This window comes from Accipiter gentilis, chromosome 3 (assembly GCF_929443795.1).
Source record: "Accipiter gentilis chromosome 3, bAccGen1.1, whole genome shotgun sequence".
In the NCBI taxonomy this organism is placed as follows: domain Eukaryota; kingdom Metazoa; phylum Chordata; class Aves; order Accipitriformes; family Accipitridae; genus Astur; species Astur gentilis.
The window spans coordinates 38,555,032-38,581,774 of NC_064882.1; the positions used below are offsets into that span (position 1 = coordinate 38,555,032).

General features: G+C 41.8%; 2 protein-coding genes across 20 annotated transcripts in view; one reads left to right on the plus strand and one right to left on the minus strand.

Annotated features, from left to right (window-relative positions):
• The window catches only part of MFSD10 (major facilitator superfamily domain containing 10), a 30,836-nt gene extending 12,456 nt beyond the window's left edge, over positions 1–18,380 (plus strand). For 7 of the 9 annotated variants that reach the window (XM_049792972.1, XM_049792982.1, XM_049793003.1 and 4 more), the window contains 9 exons: positions 935–1,093; positions 2,897–3,085; positions 7,527–7,635; positions 8,557–8,668; positions 10,054–10,162; positions 12,422–12,512; positions 14,318–14,365; positions 15,826–15,915; positions 17,313–18,380. In XM_049792972.1, coding sequence (XP_049648929.1) covers positions 935–1,093; positions 2,897–3,085; positions 7,527–7,635; positions 8,557–8,668; positions 10,054–10,162; positions 12,422–12,512; positions 14,318–14,365; positions 15,826–15,915; positions 17,313–17,419 — 1,014 coding nt within the window. In that variant the 3' untranslated portion in view covers positions 17,420–18,380. The remainder of the gene's footprint in view (positions 1–934; positions 1,094–2,896; positions 3,086–7,526; positions 7,636–8,556; positions 8,669–10,053; positions 10,163–12,421; positions 12,513–14,317; positions 14,366–15,825; positions 15,916–17,312) is intronic. The other 2 variants (XR_007504806.1, XM_049792993.1) reach the window with 2 other exon arrangements.
• Positions 18,381–18,497: 117 nt separating this feature from the next.
• Positions 18,498–26,743, minus strand: part of ADD1 (adducin 1) — a 66,623-nt gene continuing 58,377 nt past the window's right edge. For 5 of the 11 annotated variants that reach the window (XM_049833099.1, XM_049833077.1, XM_049833068.1 and 2 more), the window contains 2 exons: positions 25,261–25,356; positions 18,498–21,000 (listed from right to left, as the gene is read on the minus strand). In XM_049833099.1, the coding sequence (XP_049689056.1) occupies positions 20,648–21,000; positions 25,261–25,356 (449 nt within the window). In that variant the 3' untranslated portion in view covers positions 18,498–20,647. Of the gene's footprint in view, positions 21,001–24,472; positions 24,508–25,260; positions 25,357–25,384; positions 26,286–26,743 lie in introns of those variants that run through there. The other 6 variants (XM_049833141.1, XM_049833133.1, XM_049833125.1 and 3 more) reach the window with 3 other exon arrangements.

Here is a 26,743-nt window from a genome sequence, read left to right on the forward strand (position 1 = left end):
GTTGAAGGCACTATGGTCTTGTGGTTAGCACAAAGGATTGGGAAATTGAATGTTCTAGGTCTGTTGGTTGTTGACTGCTTCTTGCCAAGTCACTTGGCCACACTTCCAAATGCAAGTGCTTCAGCTGAGGTTCCCAGATCCAGAATTGTACATAGAAGGCACCAAAATACCTATCTGTTTCTGGGGTTTTCCAGAATCTCTTTCCTCTGTGTATGGGAATACGACTTCAGATGCTCTGTTTACAAATGTTAGACTTAATCCCTGTATGTTTTAGTTCCCCAAGTGACTAATGAGGGCTGATGACTTCATGACCTATTTCACAGAGCCTGGGAATTGTTGGTTAGGAAGTGCTGTATAGCAGTGTTATTTCTTATGAACATGAACATTCTCCAAAACTTTTTCTTTGTTGCTGGTATGGGATTCCAATTACAGAAGCAGCGCAGAGCAAGTGTGTACATACATGGAGGAGCTTGGCAGCAAATGATATACAAATCCCTCTATCCTATAGGCTTGTGGAGAGTGAATTAAATAAACACGCATGCTTATGATTGATTATGAAATTTAAGGGCTAGAACTGTCAATTATTCTTATCTTGAAATCAGAATTCTCTTAAAGTTGGAAACAAGTGGAGCAGGATGTACAAAAGTAGTTTTGTGCTCAGGACTGATTTAGCTCCCTCTGAACTTTCCTTGCTCTTCTAATTTTATTAGTAATCTCACATTTATATGAAGTTTGCATGGATTTGTTTCTCTTATTTTATATCGCTGTCCAGGACATAGTATAGTATCAGTATATACAGACATCGCTGTTATATGAGCTTTGGAGCAGGTGTTGAAAACAAACAAACAAAAACATTAAATGTTTAGCTGGGAAATACGCAGAAATGATTTCAGCTTTGCTCTGCTTTATAAAGAACCCTTTCTTGCTTCTGCAGATGGGTTTGATAACATCATACGCACTATGGGCTGCTTCTAGGACTTTTGGCATTTTTCTTCTCTCCAGGATCGTAGGTGGAATAAGCAAAGGGAACGTCAGCCTCTCCACAGCTATAATTGCTGACTTGCACTCTCCAAAAGCACGGAGCAAGGGCATGGTGAGTTACACGTGGGGTGTATGTTTCTGGGTTGTTGCTGGGTAACTTTTAATTGATTGCAGGTGCTCAGAATGTCTTCCTCAGGTGTGTATTCATTGATCAAGTGAAAACACAACTTTATATACTATCCTGCTTCTGGAAGGATGCCAGATCATTTTGCTGGTGAGCTCTCAGACTTTACTTGTCAATGAATTTTACCTACAAGTGAAACGCAGATGCCCTAGAGGTGGAAAAACTACCTGTGTAAGTGTTACAACTGTTACTCCTGCTGGTAACTGTAATCTTCATTGTAATAGCTGAGAAATTGAAAGGTCTTATGGCCCAATTTTGGTAGCTGGAAGCCAGTTATAGGACAACCCATTTTTCTCACCTTCCCAAACTGTGGAAGCACAGCAGCACTGCACAATGCTGACTTCCTTGGATGCTGCGCTGGCTTCAGGATCTGAGCTCAGTGGGTAAAGGATGTAGCATTTGGCTGACTGAGCAGCAAGTAATATGAACAGCTGCCTTGTCCTCTTCCAGAAGGCAGTGGACCAGATGGAAACACCCTGCAGGCTGAACTTTGCCTGTGAATTGCCAGTTAGATCTTTCATCTTATAAAAACCTTGGGGGTCCAAACTTCTCTCAACAGATTGTTACAAGCCACTATGTGAGACAGCTGCTTCTTGGGAGGGGAAAGCTTTAGATTTCACAGCAATAGCTAATGAATTTTCCAATCAATTTATTATTGTCCTGGTAAGCCAAAGTGTATTTTTATGTATGGAGAGGAATAGCCATACAGCACTAGTAAATAAAATGGGCCAGGGCCTATTTTTAGGGTCTGAGAGCAAGTCACTTAGTACAGCATGGCTCACATCCATATGGCTATACTCTCTTCTTTTTCAGAGTAGAATAGGCATGTTAATTCTGCTTTCTGGGAAGAGAATAGCGTCTGACTGATGCTATTCACAAACTGTGATGGGGCATTGGTTGGAAGAGTGCTAGCTGGGCAGGCTGAAACAGCACTGGAGACTGTGAGGTGACACCTGAGTGTGCCCTAGCCTTGTTTACTTTAGTACTATAGGTATAGTTAAATAGACTCAGGAAAGCAGGAGGACTGTGTCCTGGGATGTCATGTTTGGGTCCTGTATATCCAAGTATACATCTCTGAATGTCTCTTAAAGAGAATGAGCCAGATCCTGCACTGTTGTATTCTTAAGCAATCTCACTGAGGCTGATGACTCAAATCAGTGCTTTTTTAAGCTCCCATCCAGAGTGTACAGATTCCACCTCTTTTCCTATATGCTGGTTTCATAGTGAGTTCATCAATCCTCTTTAGTACTTGCACTAAATTCAGTTGTTCTGGGACGCCCCTCACCCTGTTTGCTCCATGAGACATAAATTCCTAAATACAGAAATTGCCAAAGCTTTTTAGAAGCTATAGACATAATTATGAATTCCTACCATGGTGCTGTCCTCCCTTCTCCAGTTCTACACTACAAAAGTTTATCCTATGGCCGAAGGATCTGCTGGCTGAGCGGTCCCTGAGGTGAAAATCATTATTTCCCTTCCCAACTTCCTTTCACTTATAACCATGTTGCAGTTTGTTCCTGCCACTTCCCTGACTAGACAGAAAATAAAATCAGTTATTTGGAAATAACAGTTATTTCACATTTAACTGTCGTTGCTGTGCACTCTGTACATCCTCAGGGTGGTTGCATTTCTTTAAGATAAATGCCAGGAAATCCAAATTGTTTTATAACTGAGCTACCTGAACAAACTGGTGTCTAAAACCACATGTCTCTGTTCATTGTATCACTGCAGGCGATGATTGGCATTGCTTTCTCCCTTGGTTTTACCCTGGGTCCCATGATCGGAGCTTACCTAGCCATGGAGACAGAGAAAGGAGAAGTATTCTATCTTCGTTCAGCATTGCTAGCACTCATGTTTGCTGTGGCTGATTTAATTTTCATCTTCTTCCTACTTCCAGAGACACTTCCCAAAGAAAAACGGGTAAATGGACTATCAATCTGAATATCTGTGCTTCTTGTGAAAAACAGGATTTGAGAACTGTTGAAATACTGGAAACAATGAAGAAGGGGCTGAGTCAGTATCTCATGAATTTAGGTCATTCCTGGGACTAGGTCTTAATATTATTATTAAATGTCAAAGTGGTTGCATGATGGTCCTACCTCTTAGCTCAGTGTAATATGAGAAATTCTTTATAGTTAACATGTCTGCTTAATTGCTGGGTTTGGTGTGTTAGGTTTAAATTTCTAAAAAATTAATGGGACCTTAGGAGGAAGAGGGTGAATTTTAAACTGTGTTCACAATGACTCCCTCAGGATGAATTTCAGCTAATCATAAAAGTAAACACATCAGAGACTGGATTTTCTTTCATTTAGCCAGTATGTTAGAAATTTTCTTAACTATTATCTTGTCTTTGCTTGATTATTTTGAACACTCAAGTAGCAAATGACTGTTATCTCTGAGCTGTGTTGTCTTCCGCAGGTAGAAAATATCTACATTTGCTAAAACTCAGTGACTGTTTGGATTTGTGGGGCCAAACATTTATTAACATTATGATTTAATTTTAAGTGATCGGACACTGTCCAAGATATATCTGATTAAAAATCTCGTGGACCGGTCTCCTTTGGAAGTGTGGGAGACAATTCAGCTGTAGGTATCTGGGTAAAGCACTCAATTTGGGGCTTTCAGCTGGATTGGATCTTTCCTATCATCCCTTGTTTCTAAGCAGCACTCAGCCGTTGAAGCACACTTGGTCTCTGGATAGCCAAACCCATTTGACAGTGGGAATTGTTCAGGAAACTTTTGTCTGCAATGCTCCTGCTGGTGAAAAACTTTAGACCTTCCCTGAGTGTTTCCCAGCAGGTTGTGTCTCACGTGAAATTGGTCGCTCATGTTATCTTCCCAAGCACTACAGCTATTTTTTTTTTATTTTTTTTTAACAGCCTTTCCATGCATCACCTCTTCCCCTTTCCTATTTGGCTGTTTCTAAACATTCCAGATAAAGTCCTGTTCTTGGTTAGAACTGCACACTCTGGGGTGGTGGCAACATGTTGACGTAGGGAGGTGCTGTAGAGTGAATCTGTGTTCTGTAAACAATTCCACCTTTGCTGTAGAGGCATAAATGGCTTCAGTGCCTTTTAGGACGGTGTGATGCCTGAATACCTCCCTCCCCCGTTTATTATTCTCTTGAGAGTTCTTCTGATAAGCTAGTCTGTGTTAGTCAACATGACCGAATTTTTGTAAGAAAATGAGTGCTCTGTCCCTGCTTTTTGGGGCTCTGTGCAGCAGTGGGTATTGTGGGTATTGTGTGGATTAAGAGCTGCCTCTCAGGGTCAGGTCCCAGTCATGCAAAATAAAGAGTGTTTGATAGCTGATGAGATAGTGGTTTGTCTGGCATTGGAGCTTCTTGGGATTGGTATCAGTGTTAGTGCTTTTGTGCTGTCTCCTTTCAGCCTGCATCTGGGCAGTGGTCCCATGTGATTTATGTGTTCTAGGGTGTTTGTAATTTCACTTATTAGGCTGCTTTGCTCTTTTCTTGGGTAATTCCTCTCAATTTCTGAGTGGGAGAGGAGCAGTTTTCTTGGCCTGTGGATGATGAAGGAAAGGCAGGTATGTTGGCTGCCTTTCTGGAACTTGGCTGAGCTGCTGAGCTGGAGCAGGTGCTCCCAGAGTATAGCAGTGGATGGGTTGGAAGGACAAAGCTGTAAAAAGAGGGGAAATTATAACGATAACCGGTAGGAGGATGTGCCAGTGGGATCAGACATCTGTTTCCTTGAAATATGTTGTGTTCTGATGATAGTCTTGTTTCTTTATCAGTCCTCTTTTCACAGGAGAGAAGATCAAGTATTTCACATTCATTCATGTTGGAATTAACTTGTAGAATGGGGAAGGTGGAGGGGGACAGGGAGAGCAAGGATGAGTTTTCATCCAAAGAGAACAGATTTTTTGCTGTTTTTCTCCTCCTTTTTTTCAACTGTTCAACAAGTTTATCAGGTGAAGAGTACCTGTACCTTTCACCTGTCAGAGACACTGGTCTTACATGAAGTGGCCAAAACAGCTCTTGCTGTTACCTGCTTGGGAGAAGGGAGGAATAGAAAGGTCTCTAGTGGAATCTGTCCCCTTTAAGAGCTTTTGAGTTAATTTTTAGCTAAGCTAGTCATGGGCAAGGCTGCCTAGCTGGAGGGTCTTACAACTTTTTTTTTTTCTGGTGTCCAGCTAATTATGCAAGGACTATGTGTAGGGCTGTGCAGCATCACTAGCAAACTTAGGGAAAAACAAGGCTTTTGCTCTATGCATACTGAAGAGTGTCTTATTTGAAGGGTAAGGCTGGAGCTTGGAAAGCCCAGGCTGCATTCCTGATTTGGACTGACTGTGCCTTCAAGACATGTTACTTAGTCTCTCTGCACTAGAGGAAAACAGAGTAAACAAAGTCACTGTGAAAAATGTCTGCCATTCAAGGTGACTTTTGGGGTAATTACGAAGTAAAATTGGGCAATTTTGGAGTAATAAATCATAAACATAGAAATTAAATACAGTTAGATGTTGCAGATTTTGAACCTGTGAAGAATCTAAACTCCATGCAGCTGGTGACATTGACTGAAATTGGCAGTGTATACTTTGTTATTTGGGGGTGGTGAAACACTTTTGTCAGTTTTAGGACAATGTTTTCATTATCGATCAGTGGATTAAGTTGCTTCTAGACCACTGCTTCTAGGTCAAAGATAGGAGACGTTAAAAGAAATTTACATGCACACACACACATGTGTATTAAAAAAATCTAATACATATATATGTTTCATAAAACACTTAAGATTTTAAACATATACATATATAATGTATATCCTCTGGATCAAACTAAAATCAACCTTGTAGTACAAAGAAGCTTGGTACCCTGTCTGATGTGGATAATAATTCAAAACAGGTACAAACTACAGGGGGTTTTTATTACTGGCAAACATGCTTGAAGAGAGTTGCTAGCCGCCGGATTCTCTATGCTGTAGTACAGACACCATCATGCCAACAAATGCAGGAACTGAGGATTGCTACAAGCCAGCTTCAGGAAATCCTCTTACAGACCTTTTAAAAGCATGAGGAAGCTTCTTCTTGGGAGTGCCTGTTTACTCTCTGCAATACATGCAGTGGAAGGGGAAATAAATCACCCAGTTTGCTCTGTGTGGATCAGCAGCTTTATGGCTTTATACAAAACCAGCCTGGTATATTGAACTGGTTGCTGTTGTGAGACTAATGGGCTCCAGAGCTCTGCTGTTGGATACTCAGAAGCTCTGACTGTCAAAACAAGACAGGGGTCATGTTAATACTATATTGAATGTTGATTTGTTTACAGCTTTATTAAAACAGTGCATATGAATCCTGAGGTCATGCACCGAGATTATGTTCCACTGATAATTTGACCTTTAGTCTCTGCCCTCAGGGGATAATAGCGCTCTGCCTCCCTATCTGGGAAGAGAAGGAAGCTCATCAGATAAAGTCAGTGCAGTTCTTTGAAGACGTCAAATACTTAGTGTGATTATTCAGGATTCTTGAGTCTGTCTTACCTCTTCCTGTGACTGTCATGTAGAGTGACAGTCTAAATTCTCCTACTTTAAAAGGAATTGTTTCCTTAAGAATTTAGACATTATTTCTTCATTAGTATTTTCTTTAATTTTCTATACCTTAGAATAAAAAATAAACAAATTTAAAAAATTAAATTCCCTGTAGATCAAAGAATAAGCATCTCCTAAGCTCCTGTTGATGAAGAGCAGGGAGAGTGCCACGAGATGTGCAGTTAGGTTGAGATGTACAGAGTACAAAGACCAGAAGTGCTACAAAATAAATTTCCCTCTTCAAAAAGCCACACAATGTGTCTGGGCAGAATCTCTCAAATCTCTCCAAGGAATCTCTCTAAAAATGATATTTTCCTTTTCTTCCCCAGGAGGTGTCGCTAGCTAAAAGAACAACCACTACCAAAACAGGCTGTTGTTTGATGTGCTACACGTACTGTTCTCAGACCTGTAGCGCACAAGCAAATCCCCGGCTTCCCATGAACTTGCAGGCAGATAGGCCATTATTTGCCCAGTAAATGTTCATTGCACAGGAGGAATGATGCAAAAAGTGAACCAAATAAAGGCAACTTCAGGCTTTGGAGAATGACCCTCTTCTGCTTTTAAGAACCCAGGGAAGAATCTGTTTTCTGTCTTCAGTGAAAGCTGCTATCGGTGCTTTACCTCCTAGTTATAGTGCTGGAGCTAGTTCTGTGTTCAGAAAGTCTGGGCTGTTATTGGGGGTCACTCGAACCCCAATGCCAGTTCCCTTGTTTCATCTCAGTTAATTTGTGTAGGTATATAAGCATATTTGACTGTTACTGTCAATTCCTTGCAGTAGTTATTACATCAGGTTTTTAAATAAACCTTCTTTCTCTGATCAGGTCTCTTCTGTGACGTCTGGATTTCAGGCAGCAGTTGACTTGCTCAGTCCTTTGGCTTTATTTCAGTTCTCTGCAGTCACCCGAGGAAAGGAATCTCCTTCAGAAGAGAGTAAGTGTTAGCTTTATAATATTGTGTGTCTTTTTGTATGTGATGGTGGTTTCTAAGTGAAAACTTTACTCAAACCATTTCAGAAGGAGCACTCCATTCACTCATGTAAAACCCACCTCATTTAAAACCAAGGAACAGGGAATTGCAAGTTCCCTTGGATGCTGGTCCTGTTATTCCCAAAATAAGATTTTAGAGATTAGTGTTTTGAAGATTTCTGACTTGCTACTTGCTTTATCTTCAGGCACTGGCTGCAGCATGGGGTAAGTAAAGTGATTTTAAAAGATAGATCAAGATATGAGTAAGGGAGATGTGAGTTTGCTTATTTGAGCTGCAAACCAGGAAACTTCAGACTGAAATTTTATTTCTCAATTCAGGACTTGCAGTTGTAGGATTTGAGCTGGCCATTTCTATATATTAAATTATTTAAGCTGTAGAAAATAAATCAGTGTTTGTCAGCTACACTAACATATCATTCAGTCCTCCTTGCTGCTGCATTTGGAGAAAACCTGTTAAACCCTGCATTGGCAGAAGAATAAGTAAGGTAATATATCCTGAGAGCAGTGTCAAGGTATTAGGTGGATACAGGTATTGATTAAAATAAATAAATCCCCATATAGGTGGGGGTGTGAGGCAGAGGGGCTGGACTGGGTGAGTGAGACCAGGGTGACCCATAGAGAGATTAGTCTTTTTGGCTCTCCTTCCCTCATAAGAAGGGAGGTAGTGGGCAGAAGTCATTTTGTGGCGTTGTCTTGTATGGATATTTAAAATTAGCATCTGAGGCGGGAACTTTTCCCTGTACAGTTGATAAATGTTGCTCTACTATTGTTATATTCTCAAGCTATGCTTGAAAAACACCACCGTGTTTCTCTCTCTCCCCCCCCCCCCCCCCCCCGGTGTTTGTTTGTTTTTTTGTTTGTTTAGATCTTCAGAATCTCAAAATCTTGGGCCTGGCTTATTTCCTGTACCTCTTCCTGTTTTCCGGCTTGGAGTATACCCTGAGTTTTCTCACTCACCAGAGATTCCAATTCAGCAGGTATAGAAGATAAATGTTGTGTATTTTGTCTAGGTTATTTTCCAAAATCTTGATTTGAGGTCTCTTCATTTGTTTTCAAGAGAGGCTTTATGAGGTTAGTAAAAACACTCAGAAAGCAACCACTGCATTCAGTGATACTTGGACTTTGTGGGAAGAATTTTGAAAATATAGGCACACTGTTTATCATGAAAGGAAATACTCATTCTACAACTTCTAATAACTAGAGAAAAATCAAGACACAAGATTAAATTAAATCTCCTGAAATATGTATAGCTGGGCTAGTTGTATTGATTATAATAAAACCTGTTCTCGTCTTGCCCAGAAGAGTTCTTCAGTATCAGGCCAAATCTTGAAGCTCAAAAAAGGCTAAGGATGGAGAGATAACTATGTGATGACATTTGCTCGTCAGAGTTCTGCATTGCATATGGTGTACAGTCATTACATCACAGAGTTTCATTTCCTTTAGTCAAACAGAAGAGAAAAAAGAGAGCAGAATCCACTAACAGCATTTCAGCTTGAAATACTTTTCCTGCCAGCTCATAGGAAGATTTCCAGCCAGGAACATGATCTTGCAGCTTGATTCCTTATGTGTGTCCTTTCCTTTGAGTAATTCTCAGAGGTTTGTCTCATCTTTCCTTGTCTGTCTTTCATTACAGTTTGTGGCTTAACTAATGTGTGTGCATCAAGGAAAGGTTTTCTAGTGTATTAAGCTCGCTTCTGCACAGTCCTTTCAGGATGACCATGTAGTAGATACCCAACTTCATGTTAACAGTACAGGCTGTGTGACAAGCAAGCTTGTTATGGAGGTGAGAAGTTTTAGTTGAGAATACCCACATAGTTTAGTAGGTAAGAGAGATGAAAGAGAAATTTGAAGAAATATTTAAGGGCAGAGGGAATAATGTTGCAAGCTTCCTGGTGCAATACATGATCACCACTATGCCACTGCCCATGTTGTGCCTTGGTGACCTTAATCAAACTCTGCATGAGTGGTGGCAGTGGTTGTGAGAAAGCAAAACACTTGTTCCTTGGAAACCAGCAACTCCTGTGCATATGGCATAGACTTCCAGGGCACAGGGTAATTAACGTGTTGACTCTTTGTGGGCCACCCTAGAAACAACTAAACTACATCATAGCAGCCTAGAGATGATTGCAGCATTTGCCAGCAGCTGTCCCATCTCTACGTAAGACCTCAGAGGTATATCTTCTTGCTGTCTGCCTGCCATGGAAACTAATGTCAACAATTAAGAACTTTGTGCTGCTCATGCGAGCACTAAAAAGCATTTTCTCTCACTTGTCCAGGAAAGGGTCTACACTTGACCTGTGAATCCCAGGGTGGAATGCTCTGTGCGTGACTCCATAATCTGAGTTTTTTGCCTCCCTTCTAGCATGCAGCAGGGCAAGATGTTTTTCTTTATTGGAATAACAATGGCTGTGATCCAGGGAGGCTATGCTCGCCGTATCAAGCCAGGAAATGAAATCAGAGCTGTAAAAAAGGTAAAAAAATAATACTTTTTTTTCTTTTCCCCCACAAATCTGCAATGTTAATTTTTAGTCTAAAGTGCAACAAAAGGTAGTTGGCGGCTGTAACTGTACTTGTCAAATCAAAAGAAATTTGTGCCTCATTAATCCAGCCAAATGAATTCTCAAGACCCTGGTTGTTGGGCACTTACCAGTCTAACTAAACTTTGGAACATTAGAGCCATTTCTTACCATATCAGCTATGATATTATTGAAACTTTGAGTTCTTCATATATGACTACAGTAGGGAATGAGAACAGAGTGTCTGTCTGTGCAAGCTAGGTGAAGCGCTGTGAAGGTTTTGCTTTGTTGCAGTGATTTCTCTTGCAGGGCAGACATTGAAACTACTAAAGCTGCTTCAGAGCTGATCTCTGACTCCTTTTCTGGCGAATTTTCAGCAACATCATCAGTCTGGCCATCTCCGTGCTTGACAGGCTTTCCCTAGAGTATATTTCACTGGTGGGCAGGGGGAAATAGCTTCTTCCTCCAATCTTCGATTTGTGGTCATCAGCATTACATGTAACAACAGCATGTACCAATGTTCTGACTGAAGTTTCACTGACAAAAGTGTTGTGTGCGTTTGTTTTGCTTGCCTCTTTCTTCATAGAGATGCTGCTGCTGCTGCACTGGGATGACAGGGAGCAGTTCCCTGCAGCTTACACAGCTGTGGAACAAGTAGACATGTCTTGTCACTTACGTTTGTGCGTGGAACTAAAAAAAGCAGGTTTCAAGCGTTCCTGAACTTTTTTTGTTGGCTGCTTGGTAGTAGGCATGCTATGGAATGTTAAAGCCTCCATCAACTTATTATAGGTTATTTTGAGGCTAGTGTGATTTCAACGGTGGCAGCGTGCACAGCCGGTGTGCGAAGAGCTGATTGCACACAGAACTGAGATATTTATTTCGTGTCTGCACGGAGATGGGTGCCAGGTGGTGACTCCGCAAACCTAGCACCCCTTGGTTAACAGGTGGAAGACGTGTACACACCCCACGCAACAGCGATCATCAGTACTTTCACGGTTTTGCTCCGTCACCCTTGCTTCTTTTGGTTCTCACCAGCCTCAGCTCCACTTAGTCACAGCGTCCTCCTCTTTTACTGCAGTGTTCCTGGAGGAGGGGGCTTCTGTTGGTCGGGGTCCTTCCCTTCCTGAGGGTGGGGTTTTTACTATGTTAGTTAGGATAGTTCACTCAAAGTTCAAGCAGCTCTTTGATTTTATCAGTAGTAGTAGAGCCCCACTAATTTTTGTACTCCTTCCTCTTGCCTGCACTAACTGTAGTTACCTTTTAAACACTTAGTTTAGTTGGTCTGGGCTGGTTGCTTCTCAAACACCCATGTGCACTATGCAGAAACCCGCTGGCCAAGGGGCACTCTTTCCGTGGATGTATGTGGCTTGAGTGGCTTTTGTGGGAGTTCCCTCTTTTGCTGAAGTTATTCTGGCAATTTGTGAATCTGGGTCATATGGCAAATGTGGCCTCTCTTAGCACAGTGATTACAGTAGCTCATTTATAACTGAATCTTCAAAATGAGACATTTGGCAGGAGTGAATACCCTCTTTTATGAAATGCAGCAGATCTTAACTGATCTGTCTTTTCGGCGAGAGCTCTGTATGCGAGGGAGACATCACAGGGGAACTGCAGTCCAGGCTCTTGGAGGAGATGAAGAATGTTTTTTCTTTTGGGATTTGAATTTTAAATGCCATTCCTCCCCCATTTTTAACTCTTGGCTCCAGAAGTATGGACTCTGAAAGCTAAAGATAAAATTGGTCTATACTGCTGAGAAAAAGCAGAGGAGCTGTAGTCCTCTTGCATGCAAGCTTTTTGATCTCTTGTACCAGCTCAGGAGATAAAGAGTTAAAGCTAGATTTCTGTCCAGTTCAACACTGAACAGGAGAAAAAAATCACCAACACCCAGTAGATTGTGTGAGAGAGAGAACCGTGCAAAAATCATCTTTTCCTCAGTTGTGGGAAATCGGTGGTGGGATAACTACAGCCTATGTTACAGGTGACTCCAGCCTGCATGTGGTCTGCAATCATGTGACAGTGAGAGGGAACAGAAAAGTAAATTGTGCTGATGTGTGGCCATCCAGGTGAATTTGAAAAGTCTACTTGGGAAGAAAGGGCTTTCTGCTTCTAACTTAAAATGTAGTCCTGGCAGCGGAAGAGAACTGGCAGGACACCTGGAGTTAAGCTTTGACAAGCAGGGCTTAAATGTAACTGTGCGACTCATTCATTTTGCAGGCTATTATGTTGCTGATTCCAGCTTTCTTGTTAATTGGATGGGCTGCAAGTGTGACCATGCTGAGTGTTGGACTGTTGTTGTACTCTTTTGGTGAGCTTTTCAAAATGCATTGAAAGCTAAGCACAAATAATTTTTCTTCATGTATTTGTTCACCCTGTTAAAAAAGATGCACTTCTAATTTCAAACTATAAGTAACAGAAAGTAGATGTTTCTGTTTATAAAATATGGAAGAAATAGTGTCTGGTTTTGGCTCTCTTTCTGATGCTGTTTGTATCACGGGAAGTTGCCATAGTGATATTTGGAAGCATCTCCAGTGCTCCTGTTGTCCTGTCTCACTGGGGAGCTCTTGAGGGTGGTTTTTTTCCCCTCTTACTAGACCTAGAAGCAAAATATTCACTAAATAGCTCATCTCAGGAAAAGAAGGGAGATGGCATGTCTTTCTTTGTATTTCTGTGGTAGCTGCATCATTTCTTAGGCTGAAGAGACCTGCGCGCTCTGAAGCTGAAGGCCAGGGTGTGCGTTCAGGCTGAGCGAGAGTGAGGGTAAATCAGTGTTGCCCTGAATGCTGTGGCACGGGGCTGTGCTGGCTGGACACCGCTCTGCTCTCTTGCATTGCAAGCTGGTAGCTCAGGGAGGGAACAAAACTGCACCTATTGTTTCTGATAAGTGCAGATGGTTTTCAAAGATGTTTAAGTGTTTACATAAATAATATTCTGCCAATCTAAGCCGTTATTCAGGGAAATGATTATGAATGAAGTTGGATTCATCTACTGAAGTGCTTATCTGAAAAGAGATTGCAGATATTCCCAATGCTGATAACTATTGTTAAAAAGCTTCAAGTACGACTAATTACAACAGTAGCAGACTTCTCTTTTGCATGATACAGCTTGATTTAAGAGTAAACTGTAAACCACAAAATGCATTTATTTAGTAGCTTGCTTGTCTAGGCACAGCTGTGTGTTTGACAGGTTTCAAAATCTACATCTTATTCACAGATTAACTTGCTTTTGAAAGCCCACTGGGTGAGGAGGGGTGAGAGGATGTATTCATTTTGTCTGATTGTGCTTCTAAGTTAGGAGCCTCATCTTCCTAGGCTCCATACCTGGGCAGAAGTCCCCATCTATTCCCCAGTTAAGCCAGCTAGAAATGCCTCTGGAGGGGCGTCTCTCCCCACCCCCACCACCCCTCTTCCTCCCTCTGCCCCAGGAGTTAGGGCGCCTGCAGTTAAGGCAACATGTCTATCGTTCCTGCTCTCCAATTGTCTTTTCCTTCCCAGAAAAGATTCTGCTTTGTATGCTTAAAGCACTTCCTTCTTGGCAGAGAAGGCCCCTGTTTCAGTAAAAGGGCAGCGATTGTTAAACAGCTCTTGGCTTTTGTGTCCAGAAGTTTTGTAATTTCTTCTTCTTGGACTTGACTGTCTTATTTCCCAAGACAGAACATAGCTGCCTCTTCCATCCACGAGTACAGTAAAGCCGTATGCATGGGGACAGCGCAATTCTGTGTACAGCCACCTCATTGTTCGTTTGAAATATGGGCAATTCCTTTTCCCTGCTCCACCTGACAAGACCACAGCGATTTGGAAAACTACCAGTTAGTTAGCTGATCTGACCTATCTGCCCCTTTCCTGTGGGCTCACAGAATGAGAGACACTAATGTGAAACATCTGCTCAGAGCACTCATGGCTCTGGGCTCTTCGTGCAGGTTGGCTTTGAGGGGCTGTTTTCATTATTGAACTGGATTAAACCTGATGATTCATTGTTGGTACAGTGCCCCAGAGCTCAGCATATTTCTCTGCAGTAGTAACGAGTTTGGGCCACATGTTTTTCACTATTGCTCTTGTAATTGTTTTGAGTTCTCTGCTGTTCATTGACAGTCTCTTTTGTGGATTTTTCCAGCTGCGGCCATTGTTATCCCGTGTTTGTCAGCAGTGGTGTCAGGCTATGGTGAGTGTCTTTCCTGCTTTGAGCAGCAGCCCTTGGCCACATAATTGACCTTTGGCTCAAATACAGAATTGACCTCAAGTTTAGTGATGCATCAACAAGAACGCTTGTGGTGTAGGTCCACCTCAGATCTGAACGTTGGACCAGTGCCTCTGGCTGCTGCTTGGCTTCATAAAAGGCCCCTTTTCCCCCCAAATGCATTAAGGAGGAAGGCAGAAATGCTAAGTGTTACAGCGAACTGCTACGCCACGTTGTACTTATGTAACCCTGAAGCGATAACCACCCCTGCAGGAGTGAGGCTAAAGCCTAGAAAAGAGCCCTTCCCGGTCACTTGTATGCTGCCCCTTTTCGGTATAGCCAGCAATCCATGACTGTTGTTACCATCCGGTCACGCCGTGCTTTGCCCTGGGAAGGCAAAACCAGCTGTGTTGTGCTGGAATTGCTACAGCCTTCAACTCCTTCCCTTCTATGAATGTCCTTCACAGAAGGGAAGCTAAGCGGGGCTGCTGGGGATGGGCAGACAATATCCTGACTCTGGGAAATTCAGGAACACCCCGCAAGGGAGCATAGGAAAACCCCAAACTGACTTGTACCCGTTTCTGAAAACCGTCGGCACTCTGTAATGGATAGTTTCAGAGCTACAAACAGCAGTGATCTGTTCAGAGTGACCATCAGTATCGCACTTCAATTTTGTACTGTGTAGCGCACCTTGTTCCAGTGTGATGGGGAAACTTGAAGCAACCTTATTTCTGGTTATGATTAAGAAGATGAGGAAGAGTGGGCAAAGGCTACAAACAGCACTGAGCAGGGAATCGCCTGGGTTCTCTGGAAGAGACACCAGCCATCGCTGCCAGCAGTAAAATAATTTCTTCCCGATTCCTTAGAAAAGACCTTCTAAGGAACTTTCTAAAACCTTGCGAGTTTGTGGCACTGGTTGCTATGTAACCTTCTAAAGCAGATGTAGCTGTGTTGCCATCTGTGGATGACACAGTTCTTTCTTTAGCTTTGGTTCAGTCGGTTGGCAGCACTACAGTGCTTGCTGAGGTGAAAAAGTAAGGCTTTGCTCATTAATGCCACTTTTAGGTTACTCTTACTTAACTTGCATCCATGCTTCTGTATTTATTATACACCCGTGCTGCCTCAGCAGATCTGTTGTACAATGCAAGGCTTGTTTGTTGTCGTTTTTGTCTGGAGGGGCTGGGGAGAGTGCAGGACAAGTTGTCTATGGATAAGCACTCTTGACAAGCCCTAGTGTTTTTTCAGTGACGCGGCCATGTTTATCTTGGTGGAGGAGAAATTAATGCAGCCTGGGCAGTGAGTGTGAAATTAAAGGAGGGGGAGATGCACGTGGGAAATAACCTCCAAAAGAACAAGGCTCCAAGAGCTACACCAGTGCCTTGCCCTGCATGCTTTCCCTGCCCCAAGCAAAACCTCCGCACTGAGTGATGTCTCTGCTTGCACAGGCTCTGCCAGCCAGAAGGGACGAGTCATGGGGATCCTGAGGAGCCTGGGTGCCCTTGCCAGAGCCCTGGGACCGATCCTGTCAGCTACAGGTGAGCGTGGCCTTGCGCTCCTTCCTGCCTTTGCCGACATACAGTGTCACTCTGGGTCCCTGCAGCCCAGGCGGGTCGGAAGTGCAGCACGGTTTCAGAGCCATAAAGTTTTCTCTGCAGAAGTAGGTACCCGAGAGCTGCACCAGGGGCAGGACATGGTCCTTGTTAGCACCAACAAAAGCCTCACGGATAAGTTAAAAAAGTCCATACAAGCAGAGATAGACTAGACAGCAGGTATTGCCCGAGTCTTTAAAAATTCCAGCAATAGCATCAACCTAACCAAGCCCTGGGTGTAGCTGTGTGGGCAGAGGAGCACCATGGAGGGCCTGGCCCCAGCATGCAGAGGCTGACCAGGAACCCTTGCCCTTGCTGGGCTTTTTTTTAGCCATTTTTAGCAAGTAACCCCACCTGCTGAGGGGCCTTCCTGGCACTGGGTAAATAGGAGTGGGTGAAATAAATGTCTCCTGTGCTGTGGTAACTGGTTCCCCCACATCTCTTGAAGCTGCATCCCAAGTTTAATTAAGGTGCTTAATTGTCTTAAGACAAATTAAGGAGGGACAGTCACTAATGTGCAGTAAAGAACTTTCATCATTAAAAGCATCTGTAACCTATAAACTAGATTAAAGAGTCCATCCTCTACTAATGTCCCAGAGCTCAGGGAGTGTGCAGTGCCTAGTGGCCGCGGCTAAGGCCAAACCTAGACCGTGCCCAAGGAGCACAGGTACCGCCTGTACAGGCTTCAGTTCCCCCAGGCCATTACAGGGTAAAGGGACAGAAGAAGGGGAAGCAGCTACACAGCAAGGAAGTCAGAGCTTGAACTCTGAGCAAAGCCAGACTGTCTTTCCTGACTGCATCCATACGCCAAGCAACTGGCTCGCTCTGGCTCACCACACCACTGCTGTGCATGGGAGCTTTCTGAAAGGAAGAGCCGGGCTTTGGACTAACAGCAAAACGGCTCCGGAGTGCAGTGCAAGTCCTGCCCTCGGCATTGGATTCAGGAGTGTTTCATCTCAGGAGAGCGATGCCAACAGTGAGAGACCTTCAAGAGCAGCACAGGCAGTGCCAGGAGCAGCTGTGGAGGAGGTGCTGGGGCAGAGTTGAATAGTTGCCTTGTAAAGCTCAATGAATGCGTGAATAGGAACTTCCCTGTTGCCATACTGGCAAGAATGAAAATATCCTATTCAAAATAACCACTTTTCCTTGGAAGAGAACCAGCACTGCTATTGGCCACCTCCTCTTTATAACTTATGTGCCAGCAAGGTTGTGCAGTGAAAGATTCAGTAGTTGTGTGTTCTACAGTTGTATCAGTAAGTCCTTGACAGCAGCAGCTCTGAAGCCCAGTTTACCTTGATGCAAGGACAAGTGTACTAACGAGCTAAATCTTGTTTCCTTTGCAGTTTACTGGCTGGCAGGGGCAGAGGTTTGCTTCACTGTCTGTGGCGCTTTCTTCCTCATCCCCTTTGTTTTACTTAGCTCTATAAAAAAGCAGAGAAAGGGGGAGTAGGAAGTAACCACAGAACTATCACCAGCTTCCAAGGACCTCTGCAAGACCTGACTCTGCTGATCAAACACAAAGAGGCGGATTTTGATCTGCACGGGGACGGGTCATGACCATTTGCAGCACCAACAGACTTCAAGTTTCTTATGGCCCTCCATAAGCAGTGATGTTTAAGATGGCCTCCCAGACAGCGGGGCTCACTTTGCAAACAGAAAAAACCCAAAACCCCACAAAACAATTGAGTAAAGCATTAACATCATCAGACAAGTAGAGGGGGGTGTGACAGCAACACAGCACGCTGCAATCCCAACTCGCCCTCCGGTGCTGCTGAACGGGGCACCGGTGCGTTCACAGAGCTCTTCTCTGCGCCTCTCCCTTCCTCATCAGCACAAGCCCCACCGGGGGCACTGCCCGCAGCCTCTGCGACAGACACCGTTCTGTCTGGTTCTGTCCAGCAGAGAACAAATCCACACGGTACCTCAAATGGGCAGTTTCTATCCAGCTGTCAGAAGATCTCCACAAATGCATACCCTGACTGATACTGTGGCACAGGTGGACTGTTTTTAATACACAATTAAATTTTGAGAGATCTTTTATATTTCCAATACTGTGTAATGTTTTTTGATGACCAAGTACTGTTCTTTTTGCGTTACAAATAAACTGTTACATTGTACACTTGTCTAGTCAGTTAATCAGAGTTTATGACATTAGACCCACCTAACCCAAAGACGGTTGTTTGGCTAAGCTGAAGTGGGGTCCAGAACTCCACCCCAGGTGCCAAAAGCTTCCTCAAGTGGGCCAACCTCCCAGCCTGCTGACTTGCAGGCAGGGCTGCTGAAGGAAGGACCCCTCCACCAGGTTCTGCCTGCAGCCCAGCTGGGTCTCTCAGGGAAGGAAGCTCTAAGGTAGCCAACTGGTGTTTTCTGAGTACATTAAAGCAATCATTAATCAACACACTAATCATTAAAAGAAAGTGGAGCAAACAAAATTCAACAAGCTACAGCTGCAGAATAAAGCTTGTTTGAAACAAGTCTTGAAAGCAGAACAGGAAAATACTTCTTTCTTTTAAAGATTTTATTTGTGAGTAGAACTTAATGATACAAGAAAGAAAAATACAGGACTTTATTCTGCCCCGAAGTGTGTAACCATACCATACGTGACTACATTTCATATTGTAATACAAAGAATTAAAAGAACAAACTACAAAATTAGAAATTAAGAGTCATTGCATATGTGGTCAAGATAAATGGAGGGACTCCATTAAAGAACTGAAACATATAGCAATTAGTCATTTAATTATGACCCTGCAATAGAACACAATTTAGCAAAATAAGTATTGTATGCTTCCTAGTGTACAGAGGACATACAAGGTTGAAGTACAAGCCGAAAGCCATTCGTGCCATGCAGTCCTGACTAAACATTGCTGCTCAGGGGTCTCTCCTGCACAGTGCTCTCCTGCTGCTTCTGTCCCACCCTACCTCCACAACCGCCCACCTGACACTTCTCAATGACGTCACTTACTACCTCAAAACCTCTCTTTCTGCCCATCGGAGGCCTTACAGCTCTCGTCCTCCTTTCAGCCGATTCCCCTTCGCTGCCTGAAAGCAGCCCGAGGTATCGGCACCCCCCAGCCTAACACAGGCCCTGTCCGTCCGCAGCCGCCTCCGACCGCTCAACCCACCTCTCCTTTGATGCTTTCTGCTGCATGAAGATAAGGCATCAGTTTTCTGCTATTTTACCAATTGCAACGTTTAATATTGTCCTAAAAGGTTACATCCATATTCTGTTACAGACGCTTACTGTGAGTCAGTGTTTCTCTCTCCCACGCCGGGTGTCAATGTTTCCTGCTGTTAAAACCAGAAATGCTAATACTAGAAACCAGAAGTAACCAGTTACCAGCCTTCCCCGCTTTTGGCTGGGGTAATTACGCATGGTTTCTGGAGAATTCCTGCAAGCTTTACCTATCTGATCTTAAACTACTTTTACGATTAGTGATAGACAGAAGCATGGCAATCCCTGGAAAATAGTGAGTTCAGTGGCAAAAGTGATTTTCTTTACCATGCTACATATTAAACAAACATTTATAGCAAACTGTGAAAATACACCTCTAAGGTTACTTGGGATTTCTATACTTCACTGCTGGCAACAAAAAAAAATTATTGAAGAAATGCCAGTTTTTGTAAGTGAAAATAATTAATATAAAACAAGGTTAAATATTCAGTGTAATGCATTTACATTTTCTCATGGGAAGGAACAAACACAAAAGGCTGCAAATAGGGTTTATATGCAGCAGGTTTGCATGTGCACCCAAGGGATTCTTAAGAGGGTGAAAAAACCCTATGCTAAGGCCCAAAATACAACTGCCCATGCCTCATACCACCAGCTGAAAAACTTGTGAAATACTTCTAAAACAGTTACTTTTTAACCTTTTCTAACAGCCAAATTACCATGTGACTGATTCTTAGGGAGGCCAGACTTAAAGACAGATTTCCCTTAAACTATTCACTAGAAAAAAAAACCAAAACAAAATGAAACCAGATTGGGCTCTTTCAACGTACAACATGAGCGGAACACACCACAGTTATTTCAGTCCTAGACATCAAAGATGATTCCACGAGCCAGTTATAAAATAAAGTGAAAAACACCTTCATTTTGTTACAATAGTGAGAGGGGAAAAGGAGAGGAAGGAATGGATAGCCTCAAAGCTTGACTAAAACATGATCTGTAATCACAAGCTTGCAGAAGTTTACATGTCAGTTCAAGAATACATCCCGCTTGAAAACACCACACACAGCAAAAGCATCCTCTCTAAAAGTCAATATTTAAGAAGAAATTTACTTGTGACTTGGAACAGAATACTGGAAAAGAACACTTCTTGTGGTAAGCAATGTGTGTTTTATTTTTAATTGTGAATTTTTTTAAAATTCTTTTGTAAAGCGGTGCGGGCTTTAAATTAAAAATAGCAATCGAATACCTTCCACATGGAAGTCATTTACATTTGATTACAAATTAGGGATCAGATCTGCGGTAGCTGCTGAAAACACAGGATTAGCACCTTTTTGGACATTAGTTTCTGGTTATAACCTTAAACAATCAAGCCATAACTTGAGGGGCTGGTTGGATTACTTGTTGCATTCATTTACATAATAAGACAAAACACTCAGTACGATCTGGTACATTCTAGTGGTTAATGGATTTTAAAATATGACAGTGTTTCTGCAGTGTGTTTGGCCTTTAGGAGTCACTCTTCTTTTTGCTCTTCTTCAGGAAGGAAGGAGTGCGAAACTTCTTTTTCTTTTTTGATGGGGACTTCCCTGGAGATTCATCACTACCTGCATCAGCTGCTGTCCCCTCCTCAGCTGTTGGTGTTACTGGCTCTTCAGCGGGTTGAGACTGGGGTTCCTTATTTTCCACTGCAGGTGATTCCGTTTGGCTTTTGGGCACATCTTCATCACATCTCCCTTCCTCCTTTCCTAAGGGAGGGAAGCTGAGTGCTTCTGAAGGCTCATCAGGGGTGAGATCTGGGAGGGTTTGCTTGAAAGTTGCAGCGTCACTGTCATCTTTGTAAGTCTGGTCCTGCTGTGTCTCTAGTGGACGGACAGACAATGACACAGTTAGTTTACGTAAGTGTCCCTACAACAGAGACAGTGAAGCGAGTTGATGGCAGAGCGCTCTCTATAAAAAACCTTAAGATATTTACTTTGCAGAAAAGCCTTTGTAATAGGTCTGTTCTCCTTTAGCTTTGGCCACAGAGACAGAAAGAGGATATTCAAAAGTTATGTTGGCTTTTATGCTTCTTACCACAGAACAGATAAAGCTGAATTGCATCATGCTGGTGTAAACCAGCAAGAAAGTAACTGTTCAGACTGCTCTCATGTTTTATTTATGATATTTGCATGCAGCATGAGATTTTAGTACAGCAAGCAGGAATTAAACCTACAGTTTTCATCGGCATTGAAGAGAGAGCATCATGAAATTCTGTATCTTGATTCTTTTTTCTTTTGGTGGGATAGAACTGGTTGCTGGTTCGCAGGGATCTGATACATGCAAATCCATTAATTTCTAAACTGTTGGCTTGCCAATTTTTGATCACAATGCTTCAATTTTCATAATATTCTTCCATGAGATCTAACAGATGTTGCTCCAGAATATGATTTCCTATCACAAAGGCCTCACTTCTTTTGCAAGACACGACTATATATTATGGATTCCTAGACGTAAAATCCATGTAGTTTATCAAATTAAATGAGCTCAGCAGGTTATGTGATACAGCTTGCTTTTTTTTTTTTAAAATGTATGTGACGTCTAACAGCAAAACTCACCCCTGTATAAAGGAACATCAAAAATCTAGTGATAACTTTACGTCCAAAGGTGAACTTTACCACTACTCCCTCAGTTGTAACACTTCCCTCATTCATCACTATGCTTCAGAGATGTTGTGTTTAAAGCTCCAATTTGTGCATATGTATTTAATAACGAGCACTTTTTAAAGTTCCCTGCAATGTTCATCACTACACTGTAGCTGAGAAGTATCTTGTTAGCGGTGCCAAATATATCCCCATTGATGTTACGTAAGGAGGAATTTAGAACAAAATCCAGGCCATACCCATTGTAAAGGCACAAAAGAAAGGCAACTGGTTTTCCCCCTTTTAAAATCTTGTTCATTTTAATTTGAAAAGACTGAAGGCTTTCACAAGAATTTACAGAAAATACTTGATCCTTTCCCATTCTTCCTATGAAAATGACAACGAATGTTCTTTTTATTATTGCCAGATGGGATTAATAATTCTCTAATATACTTCAGAGGGCTCTGTTCTGTGAACACCTGCTAGAAAACCATGTTTTACCTAGAGCACCATGAACTTCTAATTGGTTAAAAAAACAAAACACACTCGTATTCAGTGCCAAACACTCAGAATGCACAAGTTAGCAGTTTAAAAGTTATAATGCAGGCAGGATTTGAAATAGGGTGAAAAAGAGAAAGCAACTATGTACATTACAAGCTGCCTCCTGAAGCTCTAGCTTAATGTCATATGTATGTGACACACACATTTGTAAGAAGCACCACCTACAATTCTTCCCTTCTTTTTGGATTTCATTTTACTTCTCAGGAATTAACTGAAAGCATTGCTGAGCTCTTCTGCCTGGGAACGGCTCGAAGCTGCACGAGGGCAGGTTTAGACTGGACATCAGGCAGCATTTCTTTACCGAGAAGGTGGTCAAACCCTGGAAGAGGCTTCCTGGAGAGGTGGCCGATGCCCCAAGCTGGTCAGTGTTTAAGAGGCATCTGGACAATGCCCTTCACAACATGCTTTCACTTTTGGTCAGCCCTGAAGTGGTCAGGCAGTTGGACTACATGATCGTTGTAGGTCTCTTCCAACTGAAATAGTCTACTCTATTCATTAGCTGGCCCAATTTTTACAACAGGCACCATATTAGATTATCAGTCAGTTTTATCTTTTTAAAAGCAGTTTAAGAAAGTTTTAAACAAAGCTTTAAAAAATGAGATTAAAAATTCTTAAAATTAAAAATAGGAAGCCACAGGCATTCAAACAGAACTTGCCAGTTGGCCTAAACATTGGATAAATATAAATAGGTTTATAACTCATTAATCCAGGACTGCTACTCCTTCCCAGTCTGTCAAATTACCATCATCTTTACTGAACAGATTAACATCATGCTGAAATCAAACAACTTCTGTTTATCTAGCTCACGAAGGGCAATATTTTACCAGAATTAGGGTGACTTAAAAATTCCATATTTAATAAAGTATACAATATGTAAATACCTTGCTATTCTACTTGATGGATTTCAGTAACATAACTAGGATGGTCTGAAAATATATCTTGCTGCAAAACCTATTTACAGCTTAAGAACTCAGCAGTACCTCAAAATTTCTTCAGTTTTTTTGAATCATGTCTACATCCGTGCCCTCCCTTTATATATACTGTGGCATAAGAATTTCAAAAGTAACATTAATACCAGTGTGGGTTTACACTTCACATTATCTATGAAAATAAAGGTTTATGGGTTTTTTTCCCCCAACACAAACATGTGGACAAACATTCAAACTAGGCTATAACTGAGTTAACACAACACACTTTTCTGACTTCAGCTATGTTTAAATAGAAACAATATGAGGGAAAAAAAGTTGAGAAACAGCTGTATACAGAGAACATTGCCATTCAAAAGAACTTCTGCCAACCAAAGTCGTCACGGCATGAACTTCCAGTTACTCTTTAGAACAAGCTTAGTATGTTTGTCCTGGAAAATTTATACAACTAGAAGAGTTTGTGGAACACAATTCTCAGTTTAAAAGAATTTTCAGGTTTTAGAATTTACTAGTAACGGCACAGGTGTCTACGATGTAGTTTGACTTTCACGTCTATGACAAACACACGGACTTTCGGATATAATAGGACATACAAATGAAGGGGGCCAAACATCCTTATTACTTTAAAGTATAATCTGAGGTAGCCTTGCAGATCTAGCTGAAACAGCCGTAGAAGTTGCTGCCACCAAGTACTTGCTGCTATTCCTTGGGCGGAATTTGCATTTCCCTACAGCTGACATATATAACATAGGAGTAGTTCCATATCCACTTCTGTGCAGAAGTCTGCTGGGTAAGTTTAAATCAATGTCAGTGGTAACACTTTTGCACTGGAATAGATTAGGAACTTTCTTTCATTTCATTACCAGGTCCAAGCTGTGTAGGCAAACTGCAAACTGTTGGGGCAGAAACTCCCAGACCTTTTTCAGCTGTATCTGAAAGACAACTTCAGACTATTCCTTTTTAAACTGAGGAATCGGACACACAGATATGGGAACACATAATGTCACTTTCACAGTCTCTTTCAAAGGGGAAGTGCATTTTAACATAAGATCTGCAACTACCTAGAATTTCATGAAATCAACAACTAAAGAAATCAGCGCCTCAACTGAAAAAGCCTGCTTTTTTAATAAGAAACGAAAAAGAAAAGCAACAAAAAGCCCTTAGTAAACAAAGATGCAAGAGTGAAGCAAAGCACGTAAGCAGGTCAGAGTATGGAATGATACTTACTATGGTAACAGGTACTCTTTAGCATATCCATCTCCTGTTTGTAACGCAGCCACAAGAAGAAAAAAGCACAAGTAGAGAATCTATGCATTCATCACAGCCATTGTGTTAAGTCAGAAGAATGGTTGCAACCATTCTTATAGAAAACAGAATGAGATGAAGTAGTGAATGGAAGACTAACAGACAAGTGATATATCCAATGTACAAGGTAAAGGAAACAAGACAAAAATTAGATTACACCTGTTCAAGATTGTTATTTTATCCTTTTTTGAGGAAATTGTAGACTTTACTAGCCCTGCTCTCGTTTTAGTTAAAACTACTCCATAAGGCGAGCAAATAATGATAGTTAGATTCAAATTGAGTTGGAAATAATATTTACTGAGGTGTAATCCAAGTACAATAATGTTTAAGAAATGTGCAATCAGTGAAGGAGATTTACCAAAGCATCTGAATTGGTGTCTGGTTCACCATCAGACACTATTACATTTCGTAAGAGCAATTCTTTCTTGCAGAAAAAGTACAAAAGGGTAAATCAGTTGAGAAACACCAAGAGATGACAAGGCAGTACTGAAAAGATGAAAATTTGTCTTTATATTAATGCACACTTCTTTATTATTGTAAACGTAAGTCCTATTACACTCATAGTTCAGTGTAGTATATTTTAGGTAGTATAAAAATAAATACAAGAAATAATTTACCTTTATTAGATACTAGTTCATACATTTTCATGCGTCAGTCACTAATGATGCAGTTACTGGTTTCCCCTGGCCCCCAAATCAGAAGAACGTACCTTCCTCTATTTTAATCGGCGTACTGGGAGGAGTGCGAGCTGAAGTGTGTTCAGGGGGGCTTCTCTCTTTTTGTTGCCTGCCATCTTCTGAAGGTTCTGCAGACAAAGAGAAATTAAAAAGGCAGACAAAACCTTTCAGCGTGTGAGAAAAAAAGTGTGTTCTTTTGCTCCATGCACACAAGATATGAATATGTTTTTCTGAATCAAAATTCTGCCAGGATATTAAATCATACCAAAACAAGCAAAAGAAAATTAAGTGATCGTTTGATATTAAAAAAACTGTTCCGAATCACAGTTGTGCTCTGTGGTGTTTTGTTGTTTGGTTTTTTTTCATAGGAGGGCATGAATAATGTAATTGTTTATGAATTGGTTTATCATGCTGTTCTAAAGAAAACTTGAGGAAAAACCACAAGGAAGATACAAACAAACCGGGGTGGGGGGGGATAGGGAATGCTCTCAGACCTACACAAGATAATGCTCTTTTGCTTGCTTTGTATTGCTGAAACTTGGAGTAAACAAAATTGCATCCCAAAAGAAAAGAAGACTGCACAGATAATCAGGGAAACATGCAGTAATTAAATGATTCAAAACAGATTTCACAGTGCTTGATGTATTTGTTATTAGTAAGGAGCGTCCCCCTTGCTTTGAGGTTTAAACAGCCCTAGATCCAAAGGCAAACTATTAGAGTACACCATGTATCAGGAACAATATTAAAACATTGTTCCGTACAGTTCACCTATACAATTACAAGTTAAATCAATCCCACAGATGAGAGTCAACTGACAGAATCTCCAAATGGTGTAGATAAAGAGGTTGCTCCTTAGATTGCAAGCACAGCTGTACCATATTAGTAATACCTGAGGCCTCAGCCAAAAGGTCAGGATCAGACCTTAATGCTTTGATCACTGCAGTATGAAATTCCTTATGGGAGGACTTCTGCCCATCTGGCTCTTCTCGGTTAAGATGTGTGATGACTTGCTGCGTGGTCTGACAAGAAACCCATGCAGCAGCAAACTGAGTGTTATCTAAAGATTTAGACAGTGATGATACGTCAACGATCCTGTAAAGTCTTTGTATCTGTTCCTTGAAAGGTTTTTGATCTGCCTTTCAAATCCAGAGATATATTTTATCTGATGTATTTTGCTCACTGATGGTCTGATTTCTAAGCAATGTATTCTGTTCCCCAGCTCGTGTCTGTCTCAGTAACACAGTCTCTCCATATTTTGATATCTTATCCAAGAAGGATGTAGCAATGTTACTGAGAGAATAAATGTACACAGTTACACAGGCCTAACAGCAGAGTATCCCACCCCGCACAGTCCAATACTTGATTGACCAAACACATACAATCTACAATGGCTCCTATACTGTCTTATTAAAAAGCAGAAGCAGGGAGCACACACTGCAAAAGAAATGGCACTTCTGGTTCCTGCATCACTCAAGGTTCAAAACCTAACAATAGATGAGCATCACAAGTATCATC